The 13,226-nt window shown below is 51.6% G+C and overlaps 3 protein-coding genes across 3 annotated transcripts; 2 read left to right on the top strand and 1 right to left on the bottom strand.

Annotated features, from left to right (window-relative positions):
• Window positions 1-41: 41 nt before the first annotated feature.
• On the bottom strand, window positions 42-2,551 carry BCR38DRAFT_468724 (uncharacterized protein; the record flags this gene model as incomplete). Its single annotated transcript, XM_040862787.1, has 3 exons — window positions 1,356-2,551; window positions 1,042-1,320; window positions 42-106 (listed from the first exon to the last, which is right to left on the bottom strand). The coding sequence occupies exons 1-3, from the start codon at window positions 2,224-2,226 to the stop codon at window positions 42-44; spliced, it is 1,215 nt and encodes a 404-aa protein (XP_040711442.1). The 5' UTR covers window positions 2,227-2,551.
• Window positions 2,552-6,202: 3,651 nt separating this feature from the next.
• Window positions 6,203-7,778, top strand: BCR38DRAFT_353167 (riboflavin transporter MCH5; the record flags this gene model as incomplete). Its single annotated transcript, XM_040856757.1, has 3 exons — window positions 6,203-6,731; window positions 6,797-7,172; window positions 7,238-7,778. The coding sequence occupies 3 exons, from the start codon at window positions 6,203-6,205 to the stop codon at window positions 7,776-7,778; spliced, it is 1,446 nt and encodes a 481-aa protein (XP_040711441.1).
• A 515-nt stretch (window positions 7,779-8,293) lies between these two features.
• On the top strand, window positions 8,294-11,591 carry BCR38DRAFT_447543 (HbrB-like-domain-containing protein). The gene has a single exon (XM_040861160.1). The coding sequence runs from the start codon at window positions 8,538-8,540 to the stop codon at window positions 11,373-11,375; it is 2,838 nt and encodes a 945-aa protein (XP_040711440.1). The 5' UTR covers window positions 8,294-8,537; the 3' UTR covers window positions 11,376-11,591.
• The last annotated feature ends 1,635 nt before the right edge of the window (window positions 11,592-13,226 follow it).

Genomic DNA, 13,226 nt, shown 5'->3' with positions numbered 1-13,226 from the left:
CGCTCGAGTACGGATATACAGGCCAAACCTGTCTCCGAGCTCTAGCCAATGTCCTCATATGTGGGCTGTGTGAGGGTCAATATCCTCCCCCACACAACACGAATTGCTAGCAGAATTATGTTACAGTCTCTAAGGTTGAGTCGATAACGAGTCCTGTCTTATACAGGCCAAGGGTGGGATGACCCAATGGCACGGAGACTACATCCATCCTAGTAATACTCCAGGAGCGCCTGGCCTCAATTCGGGAATCCTACCAAGTCCTCAAGGACAAATTTCCGAAAATGCCGTGGGCTGTTCCCGGGAAGAAGGCAAGTGAGAACGTAAAGCAACTGGCATGCCAACATGCTCATGGTCAACTGACGAAAAGTCTTCCTTACCGATGATGGGCTTATGGGGTTCGATCCTGGGTTCATGCAGCAGGGGAATGTGGTGATGCTGGTTAAGAGGCGATTTGTTCTGTATGTATTTGGACATATTAATGAAGCACTTGAGCGGAAGGCGCAGAATATTGTTCACAAGCTGAAGAGGGCAGAGAAGGATAAGCTGGAGCGAGAAATCCATGGCTTGAGAGGACGGATGCGACATAGAGACGCTTTGATTCTGGTTGGGGAGGTTTATTTTAAGAGTTGCATGAAAGGGAACACGGTGAAGTAAAACGAAAACAAATTAAAAAGACTGGGCATAGTATAGTCATGGATGATGTGCAAGGATTTGAATCTGTACAGTATACTGGTCCAAAGAGTGGGCTTGAGAGAGGTGGTTTGAACTACCTCATCGACCTTTCAGATAGCGGCTTAGACCTAGCTACCGCGTATGTGCTTGCGCGTTATACTACTTAAAATTCTAGCTTGGGGACACAAGCTTATAGATGTCCGACCTCCATACAGTTATTATTAGAAAAGAACCACCACGGAATGACAAGTGAGGAGTCATGACTTGCACCAAAAGCATAAGTTTTGTGTTTAATTGAAAACGGCAAAGATTATACTTCCTCGTCTGAAGCTTCATCGCCATCACCCATATCTCCCTCCATATCCCGACTCCTCTTCAAGTCTGCAAGAACCGCCTCCAGTCTTGTCTTGAGACCCAGGTTTCTAGTCTGATTGACTTGGATCTCCAACTCAGTTATCTTCTCACGAATCTCACCCAATCCTTCATCTCCCTCGTCGTCCACTTCATCCTCCTTCACAGCATCATCCACCACAAGCTCCGGCCCAAATGCCCGCGCAAAATGCCTCGCCATACTCGCATCACTGATAGCAAAAACAACATTCATAGGCCCCCAACACTCATCCTTCACGGAACCCCCAGCCTTCTTTCCTTTCTTCCCCCACCCTGCTGTGCCCGTCCCCCACCAGCACCACCTGTACCACCAAGCAAAACCTTCCTCCACAACCTGGCAATCTCCCCTACCGGATTTCCATACGCACCACAACCCCACGCCCCTAAAACCACACTCCTAACCCCCTTCATCATCAAAACCCTCAGTACCCCCCTCATCTTCCTTTCCGCCATCTCCCGATCCTTAGGTTCCGCATACCTCTTCTCGTCCCCTGCGTCCCCTCCGCCTTCAACATCAGGTAACCTGATCATCCCCGCTGTAACTACATCGATGAAGAAGCGCTCCTCACGCGGTAGGTCGGGATACCCATCTCCCCAGCCCCGGAACACGAGTACGTCAGACGTGTACACGCACCCTACTTCGGGAAGGCGGTAGAATGACTCCCGTAGCGAGGGATAGAGAGTCGTGCGCATGCAGAGCGATTCTTCTTGCGCTGTGGCTCCGGTTAGGAAGCCGCCTCCGGGACGGAGGGGGGAGGCGAGGTTCAGGACTGCTACTTTGGACTTCTTGCCCCGGAGGCCACGGTTGAGGGATACGAGCCTGTGGGCGGCTTGTAGGGTGTCGCACATTTGGAGTGTGACTTGGGGGTGTTGATGCTGTTGCGCAATGTTGGGGGTCTGGGACGAATGCGAGCCCGAATCCGAGACTGCGTCATCGGGGGGCTTGCTGGCATTTGTAGATGCATTTTCAGCTGCTGGGACTGATGATCGCCACATAGGCGGATCAGGAATCAACTGTGCCGTTTCGACGCCTTTTCGTGCCCGAGCGTGAGATTTGAGAAGGGCGGGTATGTCTTCGTTGATAGTGGCTTTCGCCCTCTTTGCGCGTGCATCTCGGCGGAATGCCGCGGGCGGCAGTCCTCTTGATGGATTCACTCGCCCCATGTTGTGGCGAATGCTAATTGGATTTGTAGAGTGATAAAATTGTTTGCCATTTCGAAACGCATGGAAGATTAACAACTTATACAATGGCAGCTCCTCGAATAGTAGTATCCTGAAGGGTCCTCATTTTTAAGCGCTGTTATAGCTTAGCATTACCTTGAGGGCGAACCTCGAGTTCCTGTACGACTTTAGCACTGCGAGGATGGATCCCTGCTGATAGTGGCTGTAAATGTCAGCTGTGCAGTCCCATCCCGCAGCTGGCATGCCTTGCCCCTGAACGATCAGCTCCACAGCTAGCGAGCGTCCTCTGGAATGCAGTGAAACGAGTTCTCGGCGCTTCTTTTGAGATAAAATCCTATGGCGCATCTCCAAAATACTGTTCGTGCGTAAGACAAACATGTTTTACAACACTTTGATGTTTTGATAACTTTTAGAACCGCATCCTGGCTCACCAACACGGGCCCGCAGTTGGTTGGCTCATCAGGGATGGTGCTCTTCGATGGTTTGCTGCCACGGTTGTACATATAAACCTCCCCTGAATCTAGCGAGTCTCAGTAACGAGCCTACATCTATCCGTAGTTATTCTCAAAAATGAATCCACAACTGCATCGGAGAAAAAGAAGCAAAAGAAAAGCAAGTACACGAGTTAATAATTGCTTTAACTCCGAGCTTTCTCGGTAGGCTCCGATCCCCGCTACTAACGGCCGGTAACAGAGCCGCTTTTCCTGGGGAAGTGGCGCCGCAGTACTCTTCTCGCAGTGGGGTCCGAAAATGTTTGAATGACGCGGTGAAGAAGAAAAAAGAAAATCCTGGAATCCATTGTTCTTTCCATCATTCGATTCTCATCTCATCTTGAATCTATCGAGACGACGAAAGACAAGATGTGAAAAAGACAAACCCTCAAAAGAGCGAGGTGCGCCATAGTGGAACAACAAAGGCATTCGGGATAGCCTTCACGCCTACTTGAGTCGCCTCAAACCGTTAACTAGCCCACCAAAGGACATGAACGACTGGATTGATACCTGGGAAAAGGTAGTCCTCACTGGAAAGAAGAAGAAGATTGGAGAGACGATCAACTCTGACTCCTGGGGAAGAGACCTTCTGAAGGCCCTGTCCGGGATATGGCCTACATGGACGACAACCTTCAGCATGACACGCCAATCAGATATGGTAGCAGACAGACTCGACGTCGGGGACATTGCTGCAGAGATGCGACGAGCTGCACTCATGAAGAACGTCGTGCTACCAGCAAAACGTGCTGTGAGAGGCTCGTTTGTGACGTTCAACCAGGACGCATGTGACGAAGCAGAAGAGACTCCTCTCACTCCTACAGTGCCTCGCAAGACTACCAATGGCAGAAGGAGTGGAGGAAAAGCAAAACGAAAAAGGGCAGAATCGACAACAGTCGAGGACAAATCGGCAAGTTGGTGCCAAGCGTGTCTAGGCGAGCACCCACTACAATCATGTTGGTACGTGTTCAAGGAAAAAAACCCCTACTACGAAGAAGGCAAAGAAAACAAGACTGTTGCAAGACTTGTTGCCCACAGGATCAGGACAGAAAAGGGTCTGAAGGAGGAAATAGAGAAGATCAAGAAGGAAGCAGTCAACAGTTGACTAGCTCAGTTCGAGCTCAAGGTGGGCAAGGTGCCAGCGAGCTTCCTGATAAGGAAAGGGAGCACCTATCCCCTGAAGAACTCGACAATCCTTGATTCCGGAACAACTCTCCATGTCTTCAACGAGATCAGCAGGTTCCAGAATTTCCGAACGCCAGCCACAAGAGACGTGATCTACGCAGGCAAGGACATAATGAAAATTGAAGGATACGGAGACGTTGATATTGAGGTACAGGGCGACCAAGGACCAAATATACTGAGGCATCATGATGTGGCCTGGTGTAGAGGGTTCGCCTGTAACCTCGTATCTCTTCGACTGCTTCGACGCAAGGGGTACTGGTGGGATAACAAGTATCCGAACAACTCATTACGACGGAAGGACAATTCTCTGGTGTATCAGATCACAGAGATGTTTGACCAATTCGTAATAGAATACTTGCCACTGGAAATAACCCCACAAACCTTCTTTACACGTCGCAATCAAACATTTCTGCTACAAAAGGTAAGCCAAAACTGACCACAGCAGAACGCTGGCATCTTCGTATGGGCCACCCAGGCCCAGAGGCACTGAAGCACGTGGTTAGCCATTCAGAAGGAGTCAAGGTCAAGGGTCTCTTTGGCCCAAAGACTACTGAGTGTGATGGCTGTGGCACCGCCAAGACTAAGCGACAAGTATCCCGGATTCCAAAGGAACCGGAAACAGAACCAGGAAGCTGCATTGCGGTGGATTTCCACGATCTCGAAGAAGACGACGAGGGCTTCTCAAGACTGTGTCTGTTCACCGACAGATACTCCGGATACTCATGGGACTATTACATGAGAGACAAGACAGCAGAGTCAATTATTGAAGCACTGGATGATGTTTTCGGTATCCTCGAGCGACAATTCGACATCAAACCACAGTCAATCGAGTGCGACAACGAGATCACACAATCCTTCAAAGTGAAGGGGTGGCTCCAGGCATGATATCTCAAAGTCAAGCCCTCTGCTCCACATACACAAGCCCAGAACGGTGGTGCCGAGCGCTTAGGGGGTGTGGTCAAGGAGAAATCGCGAGCTATGAGAGCAAGCTCAAAACTTCCAAGCTTCCTCTGGAAAGAAGTTTACCAGGCAAGTGTATACCTGTACAACAGGACTCCTAAGTACTTGTACAATTGGAAGTCACCATATGAGCGTTTCTACACCTACGTGGCCAACAGGGACAGGACCACAGTCACAGCAAAGAAGCCTGACCAACGACATCTGAAAGTATATGGTTGTAAGTGTTACGCACTTACGACAGATACACTTCGGAAGTCAAACCGCATGAAAAAGCTGAGCCCGAGGGCATGGATTGGATACCTTGTCGGCTACAGCTCTACAAACATCTACCGAATTTGGAATCCTCATACGAATAAGGTGATCAGCACACGAGATGTTATCTTCAATGAGGAAGAGACCTTTAGTGGTTCGCTAGAGACACTCAAGGATGAGCTCCTCGGTATATCAACAGAGGAAATGGAGGCACTGCTTAACCAAGTTAGGCTCAGGGATGCCAAACAACATGAATCAACAGCTGCTAGACATGCTGAAGACGAGTGTATTTACGAAGTTTAAGACCAAGATTCAATACTTGCGTTCGAGCAGGGTGATGAGGACGAGGACACAAGGATAGCAACCGATGAAGCCGCTGAGCAGACTCATGAGCCAGCTCAGGAGGTGACGACCTGGGCAGGGATGCCTGCTCAGGGAGGGTCCGAAATAACTGAGCACGCTGGAGGGACTGATCACCCCTATACTACCGCAGGCCTTCGTCTGACAGATAGGCCTCACCGATGTGGCTATGAAAATTCAGCAGCGGCGGATGCGGGAACTAACAGTTAAGGACTTCAGCAGAATGGAAGATAACCTTGTGGGAGGAGAGGTTGACTTCCATCTTGACTGATAATAGGATTGTTTGGAACAGGAAGAATGACCTAGAGATCTGGAAGGCAGTATGTCAGCATGGACCTGCGGACAATGCTGAAGGGGTGTGTCAGATAGGGCACCTGGTTCCTACGTTCAGAAATAATATGGCACTAGAGAAGACTATTGTCACTTAAAGTTCAGAAGGCGAAAGGAACCCCTTTTCCCAAAAGTAACACCAAAGTTACTGTCCACTTAGGGGTCAGACACCTGAACAATGTACCTCCGATATGTTCTAAAGAATCTATAAAAGACAGAGCAACGGGAGGAAAAAGCTCGAAATTTGATTTGATCTTGATTTCATGATTCTTGTCAGGGGCGTGAAGGTCGTGACCCAACCTGTAATGACCGTCGGCCCCCGAAATGCAGGTGACAGCTGCCACGTAAATCAAACTGTCGGATCGATGGGAGTTCCATACCTCATGGACTCCCCGTCGGCTCTTCCACCAAACCTGAACGCAAAGCAGTCACCCAGTCTCCGTCACAACGATGGGCAGCAGGTCCAACATCACCGAAACCAGCAAGATGCCTCGCATTGTCCCGCCCACGCCAGCGTTGGTGCGGATATCGATATCAATATCGACCCCGAGTATGTGAGCCCTCACCCGACAGACGGAGACGATACCGCCATCTCGAGGGAAGAGACCGAGACCGACTTCCCCGAGGGTGGGCTCCAAGCCTGGCTCGTAGTCTTCGGGTGCTTCTGCGCCATGCTGTCCGTGTACGGGCTCATAAACAGCGCTGCTGTCTTCGAGTCGTACTTTTCGGCCAGCCAGCTAGCCAGTTACAGTCCCTCGGACATTGGCTGGATCTTTGGCTTGTACCTGTTTATTGTGTTCTTCGCTGGGGTTCAGGTGGGACCTGTGTTTGACCGATATGGACCGAGAGCACTGGTAGCTGTAGGTAGTGTGCTCACAGTTGCGAGCCAGTTCCTCCTTGGATTGTGTGAAGGTGGGCCAATAGCCTGGGAGGAGGTGCTGAAAACGGACTTCGAGACTAATGGATCGCGATGACAGGATACTACCAAATCATACTCACATACGCCGTCCTCGCCGGCATAGGTGGTGCGCTGCTCAACGTGCCCGCGTACGGCGCCATCGCGCACTACTTCAAAAGACGCCGCGGCTTCGCTACCGGGATGGCGGCCACAGCCGGCTCGGTCGGCGGCATCGTCTTCCCGCTGCTGTTCCAGGCCTTGATTCCCAAAGTGGGCTTCGCTTGGACTACACGAATTATCGGGTTCATTCTGCTGGGACTCGCAGTCCCGGCCAACCTGCTCATTAGGTCGCGTCTACCGCCGAGCGAGAAGATCGTTTCCGTATTGCCAGATTTATCAGCGTTCCAAGACCTAAAATTCACTCTTTGCTGTGCTGGGATCTGGTTTATGGAGTGGTGAGTTTTGAACAAGATCCAGAACTGCACAAGCCAGTGCTAATATGGTGTGTGTGTGTGAATAGGGGCATCTTTATCCCATTGACCTTCATCGTCTCATACGCTGTCGATCAAGGCCAAGACGAAAATTCGTCCTATACCCTCCTCGCCGCCCTTAATGCCGGCTCGTTCTTCGGGCGATTCCTCCCCGGTCTGGTAGCAGACAAGATCGGCCGGTTCAACGTCATCATTTCGACCATAACCCTTTGCATGGTCTCAATCCTCGGCCTCTGGCTCCCTGCAGGCAGTTCCCAACCGCTGCTGTACGTCTTTGCCGTGGTCTTTGGCTTTGTCAGCGGCAGTAATTTGTGTTTGTACCCCGTGTGTCTGGGCCAGCTGTGCGATTCTAAGGACTATGGTCGGTTCTACTCGACCGCGCTAGTAACGGCCAGTGTGGGCACGCTGACCAGTCTACCTATTGGAGGTGCGCTGAGGGCGGTGGGTACCGAGGAACAGGGCTGGCAGAGCGTTATTGTGTTTTCGGCGCTGTCGTATGGGATTGCGGCCAGTTGCTTCGTAGGTGCGAGGGTTCTGGCTGTTAGCTGGAATGTCAAGACGATCTTTTAGTAGAGACGGTTGGCAAACAGATCTAGCTTCTGCCGTCCCATGAGATGATTTTTTCGGGGCGGGTTATGTTGAGGCGCAGGACAGAGCCACCCAGTTGATAACGTTGTGAAATATGATCAGGTATCCTGATGTATGAACGAGGTCAGAATGCAAATTACCAAACAAATAATTATACAGACAGCTATCGAATGACACGTCAATATCGCTGCATTGCGTTTGCGATTGATGGTAGAATGAACAATAAACTGACAGCATTGATCGTCATCCATGTCTCATCTCGATTGAGACCAGGCCTTCCCAGATTGGTTGAAAACCAGTTGAAGGCTGCCGTCGCAGGTTTACAGTGGATGGAACTGTGCACCAGTATTTGTTGCTCTCAGTCTTAAATCCTTGCAGCGGGGCACAGGGTCAAGGGGGTTAGCCACCAAGATCAGCGCTAGCCCCTCAACAAGCCAGGCGGCAACCAGGAGCTTGCTTTGATGTTGCCGCATCTTGGCATTCCTTGTACCTCTGCCTCCAAGTTTCAGCTTCCACCTTCTTCGTCTCTTACAGACAGACTTCTTCTTCGCCTTCGCCACTACCTAGGTGCCCAGTATTTATATCCCGACGGCGATTTCCGATCGATTTCAACCAGCGTGCCTGGCGCCGCCTCCAAACCTTGTTTCAGCACAAGCACAAAAAGCACTCCACGGCTGATGTTGTCGACTGGGCAGGGACCCAGACGTAACAGGTTGATGTTTCCGACACAAATTCACGACAATGCAGCCGGCACGATCCCAGCAGCGTGCGCCGGGCAGCTTCTCGCCCCTACCGGGCAGTGCCGCTAACAGCATTTCCTCACAGGCTGCGGCAGCTGCGGCCTCGGGCTTCGCAGAAAGATTAGATCGACGAGACCGCGAGCGCGCACCAACACCCACGCTAGGCTTGAACACAGGCCGACCACAGATCCGTAGGATAGACACATCATCGAGCGACGACACGACCCACACATCGCAGCTATCTGTGTCCAAGACTCGTAGCCCACGGACCCCGGTTAACCTCGTTAGCCCCCCATACGGTGGCAGCTTCACCGCGCACCCAAATACGTCCAGTAGCAGCCTCAACTTCTCCAGACCAACTCGATCGAACAATGAACGGACCGCCTCGCCCTTGACGGTGCCGCCCAATCGCCCCGGTGGCGGCCACCACTCGCGCAAACACTCGCAGACCCAGGGCTTGTTCGAGCCCACCCTACCGAGCACTAGTACCTCGAACCTCACCCAGCTGAGCATGGGAGATCGAAGTCCCTCTGGTCTGTCTGCCAGCCAGATAGCCGCCCAAGCTGCCATGCATGGAATGCATCATCAGCAACACAACCGGCACCGATCGCAGACAGTTCCCTTCCCCGGCAGTGAAAGTCAGGATCCCACGAAGCGGTTGGGATCTCGTCCGGGTTCTCGGCCAGGTCATTCCGCACTGAGTCCACCAATGCTCAGTCTCACCGAAGCGAGTGTCCCCCGAGAGGGCGGTTTCGGGTACCAGGGATACCACAATGGGTTGTCGGGGAACCACTCAGCGGCAGCGGCAGCGGCAGCGGCAGCGAATGTTGCGTTTCCCAGATCACCGCAATCCTCACCTGGCTTGCCAAGCCAGGAACAACAGAGCCCATATCCGCCCTCCCTCTCCGTTCCTGAGAAGCCCGCCAAGGCTGAGAAGTCCAAAGTGAAGCTGTTCTCGCGGCCGAAGAAGATCGACATAAAGGGAGAGACCAAGGAGAAGCCCTTGCCAAGTCCAGGGAAGATTGGTTCAGCATTGGCATCACTGCAACGAGGGAACTACAGCACCGCGAGTCTGGTTGATAACCAGTCTATGTACAGCCTGGCTAACTCGTCATCCGCGACCATCCGACCGACCGATACGCCCGCAGAGAAAGAAGTCAAGGAAAAGGAGAAGAAGCATCACTTCCTGTCGCGGCAAAAACATAAGCTCAGCAGCAAAGACGACTACCACCTCCCACTTTCCTCCGCAGCAAGTAATTCACGCCCCGTCGATCCATATGCACCCTCGAGTCTCTACAACTTCAACCTACCACCCAGTCCTGGTCCCAACAGCACGGCCTTTGGGAAGTCGGTGTCCGGGCTTGACTTGCGACATGGAGGGCGCGCGCTCCGTGAAAAGCGCAAGGAGGACAAGCTGGGCATGACGCATGATAACGAATCTGTATTCACCGTCAACAACTCGGAATGGCCTGGTCCAAACTCGCTTACGCAGACCACATCGAATCCAACCTTCTTCGGCCCGTGGGAACCCCTCGATGGCACGAAGTACGGGTTGAACAACATGACACTAGACGATGCCTGGCCGTACCTGAAGGCGAAGCTTCTCGTCATTTTCGAGGGCGAAGATTTACGGCTACCCGTCGAAGACTTCAACCGCGTGGTTGCCATGCACATTCAGTATTGTGTACAGCGACGGTCGGCACACATCATAATCGAGGATCTACGAGAGCTACTCGGTACGGGTTTTGCGTCACTGGATCATACACTGAGGAAAACGCCCGAGGACAGGTTAATTCCAGCGTTGGTGGAGTTGTGGATTTTTACTTTTACAAGCATCTTGCCCTACATGCAGGCCGTGTTTTTGCCACTCGACCTGGAGTTCGCTGGCAATGGGACACTGAGTCCCGAGCAAGCCCGCGAATTCTGGGGAGGTGTCTTGGCCAACTCCCCAGCGTCTGGCGCATACCTCAACGGCCACTCCTTCGAACCCACAGTTTCCCCAGCAGGCACAATCCTCGACATTCGCCGCCTCGTACTTCTTGCATACCGCGATGCCATGATCCTCCCCCGGTACGACAAGCTGAAGACGATATTCAGCCGACTGTCCCTCGAGCATCTACCCAGTAGTCTCGCAACCCTAGCTCTGGCCTCCCCGCCCCCAATAAACGACGGCGTCATCAGCACCAGCCCGCGCGACAGTGATCCGTACACCTCAGCAACAAACATCCCTAGTTCTGTCAACCGCCCGGGCACAGCCATGTCCCTCGACCCCTCCGTCGCGTCCTACAATTCCTCGTCCTCGACGCTTCTCAACGAAGGCTCGAACCCCAGCCGTTCCCGCGCAATTAGCAACGTGTCGTACGGCAGTGCCACCTCGGACCACTCCAGCGGCCTACTCCGTCCATTTACGCCTCAAACCGCACGGGAAGGAGGGTTCAGCAGTGGGAGGGACATACTAGGCAGCGTCCGTGAGCAGAACGTAGAGGACAGCAAACAAGTCACCGACATGGTCGGCCGCATGCTGCAATGCATGTCTGTCCTGGCCTCCGTCGGATCCTCGGGTCTCGACCCGTCAACCTCGGCTTTGTCTAGTACTGGTGGGGGTGGGAGTCTCAGCACTGTCTCAACTGGCAATTCATCGGCAGACGAAGGGGCTAGGATGGTGAGCGAGCTGGGCAGACTCCTAAAGTTGAACTGGCTAGGTCGAGGACGCACGGGCCGGAATCGACGCGGAATTGTGGGAGGGCGTGTTAGGAGGGAGGATAGCGGACAGACCGGTCTTGGGATTGCTGGCATGGGCAATACGGTTTTGAGAGAGGGGGTTGGGGCTGCTGGGTAGGGACGGTAAACTGCCAGTCCCTTCAGTAATACGATGATCTGAGCAGCCAGAGGGACAGGGAAGCGAAAAGTAGAGCTGGTTGTTTTGAGTACAAACGCCGGAGTTTTGTTAGTCCAGGCTAGATACCCTTATCCATTATCTCCTTTGCGATCCAAGTGTGCTAGGAACTTCTTGTGGGAGTAAGGAGACTGGGGGGCATACGATACAACACAGGGGGTGGGGTAGGGGGCGCATGATTAGATGATTTGATGGGATGTCCCGAGAAATTGGACAGGACAGGATAGGCGCTATGGAGTAGACTATGAAAATGCGACGCGATGGATTGAGATTGAATGATGTTGTTTCTGCGAATGGTATCGCACAGAAAATGGCGTAGTACTGAAAATCAAGTTTATAGATGGGTAATGAATCCAACAGGATCAATTCTACCAAGGCTGTAATGAAGTTCGCGATCTACTATATGTGATGATTACCGAGGATGTGCGTTCACAGATGATAAGAGGACTTAGGAGATCACATATATTGATGCTATCATTTGTAGAGCTCCGCTTAACAAGACGAACTCGAAGCGAAGCAAAGAAGTTGGCGCTACATGCAAAAGGTGTCCTGTACCTGTAAATTCTAGTATTTCTAGAAATGAACCTGTGAAACCCACTTGTTAGCCACCTGTGTAGAAACAAGCATCAAATAAGTGGACAATGGCAGCGGTCTAAATCAGACATCCAAGGAAGTATTGCTACCCTCATCTGCATCCCTGTAAAAGGCTCTTTTGGCGGGAGCTCGAGTGGAAACTGCGAATGTAGGAATGTTTCATCATATCGACCAGCCATTGTGCTGTAGAAAGAAAAAGTTGGACTAACCTTGAACGGAGAATAGTAACTTGTATGAAATATCACTGTAGTCCCAAAACAAACTAAGTCGGATATGCTGTGAGATTAGTGCAGTAGCAAGAGAAGTTGAGCAAAGCCGTCGGGGCATAACGGCGAAAGTGTGATCCATTTGGGTGCGTGAAGAAAATGATTTTCGAGCCTTGATAGAGATAGTTTGGTTAGCACAACAGTTCCAAATAATGTAGAACTGGTCCAGGTACAAATTCTCCCCATTGCCCAGTGCACCATCTCAGAAGAGAAAAGGATGCAAATAATGGCAGATCAGACAAGGTATACTGGCAAGTAACAGGCGCCACCGTAGTGGTCGACCCGAACAGACGGAGTTTCTTCATGGTCGATTCCGTTGGGAAAAGAAGACAATGTTGTTAAGATGTCATCCTGTGAAGGGGAAAGATTTTGCGCGTGCTGGATAAGAGGAAATCGACGAGCTTCTAACTTACCAGATATGTCATAGATCCTCGGCAACGGTGGCTGCTGGAAGCTGTTTAGTGTTCGCAAGCATGATAGCCATTAGTCAAGCAAGCCATGATGCAGTTGTGCTCTCCGGCCCGAGGGTGAAGGTGTTCAGTGGTGAAAAAGTGATAGTGAAGGTAGAGAGGCCAATTTTAAGGCTTCAAATTTGTAGGCAAAAATAAAATATAGTGGGTCCTCTGAGGTGGAGCAGGCTTTCTCAGAAAAATCAGGAAAGCGGCCCTTCGTATTGCCGACTTGGAGGAGCCGGGGCTTTGCGCGTAGATTAAACCGATGGCTCCACAATGGGGTGCTTCAGATGAGGTCGGCCCTTGGTTCTTCCGGCATTGGTCTCATGATTGAATCCCTCGGTGAACCAAAAATAGACTTTATGAGAAAGGGAGAACACTGTTTGCGCCTATATCAATACTGTACAGGTTGTTAGCTGCGTACCTGGTTTCTACCGTGTCAATTCCCAATATCTGCCTTTCTTTTAATTCAACTTGGCGAG

The sequence above is a fragment of the Pseudomassariella vexata genome (assembly GCF_002105095.1).
Source record: "Pseudomassariella vexata strain CBS 129021 chromosome Unknown BCR38scaffold_16, whole genome shotgun sequence".
Classification (NCBI taxonomy): Eukaryota; Fungi; Ascomycota; class Sordariomycetes; order Amphisphaeriales; family Pseudomassariaceae; genus Pseudomassariella; species Pseudomassariella vexata.
Note: the sequence above shows the minus strand (reverse complement) of the source record. Positions and strands in the feature narration are given on the sequence as shown.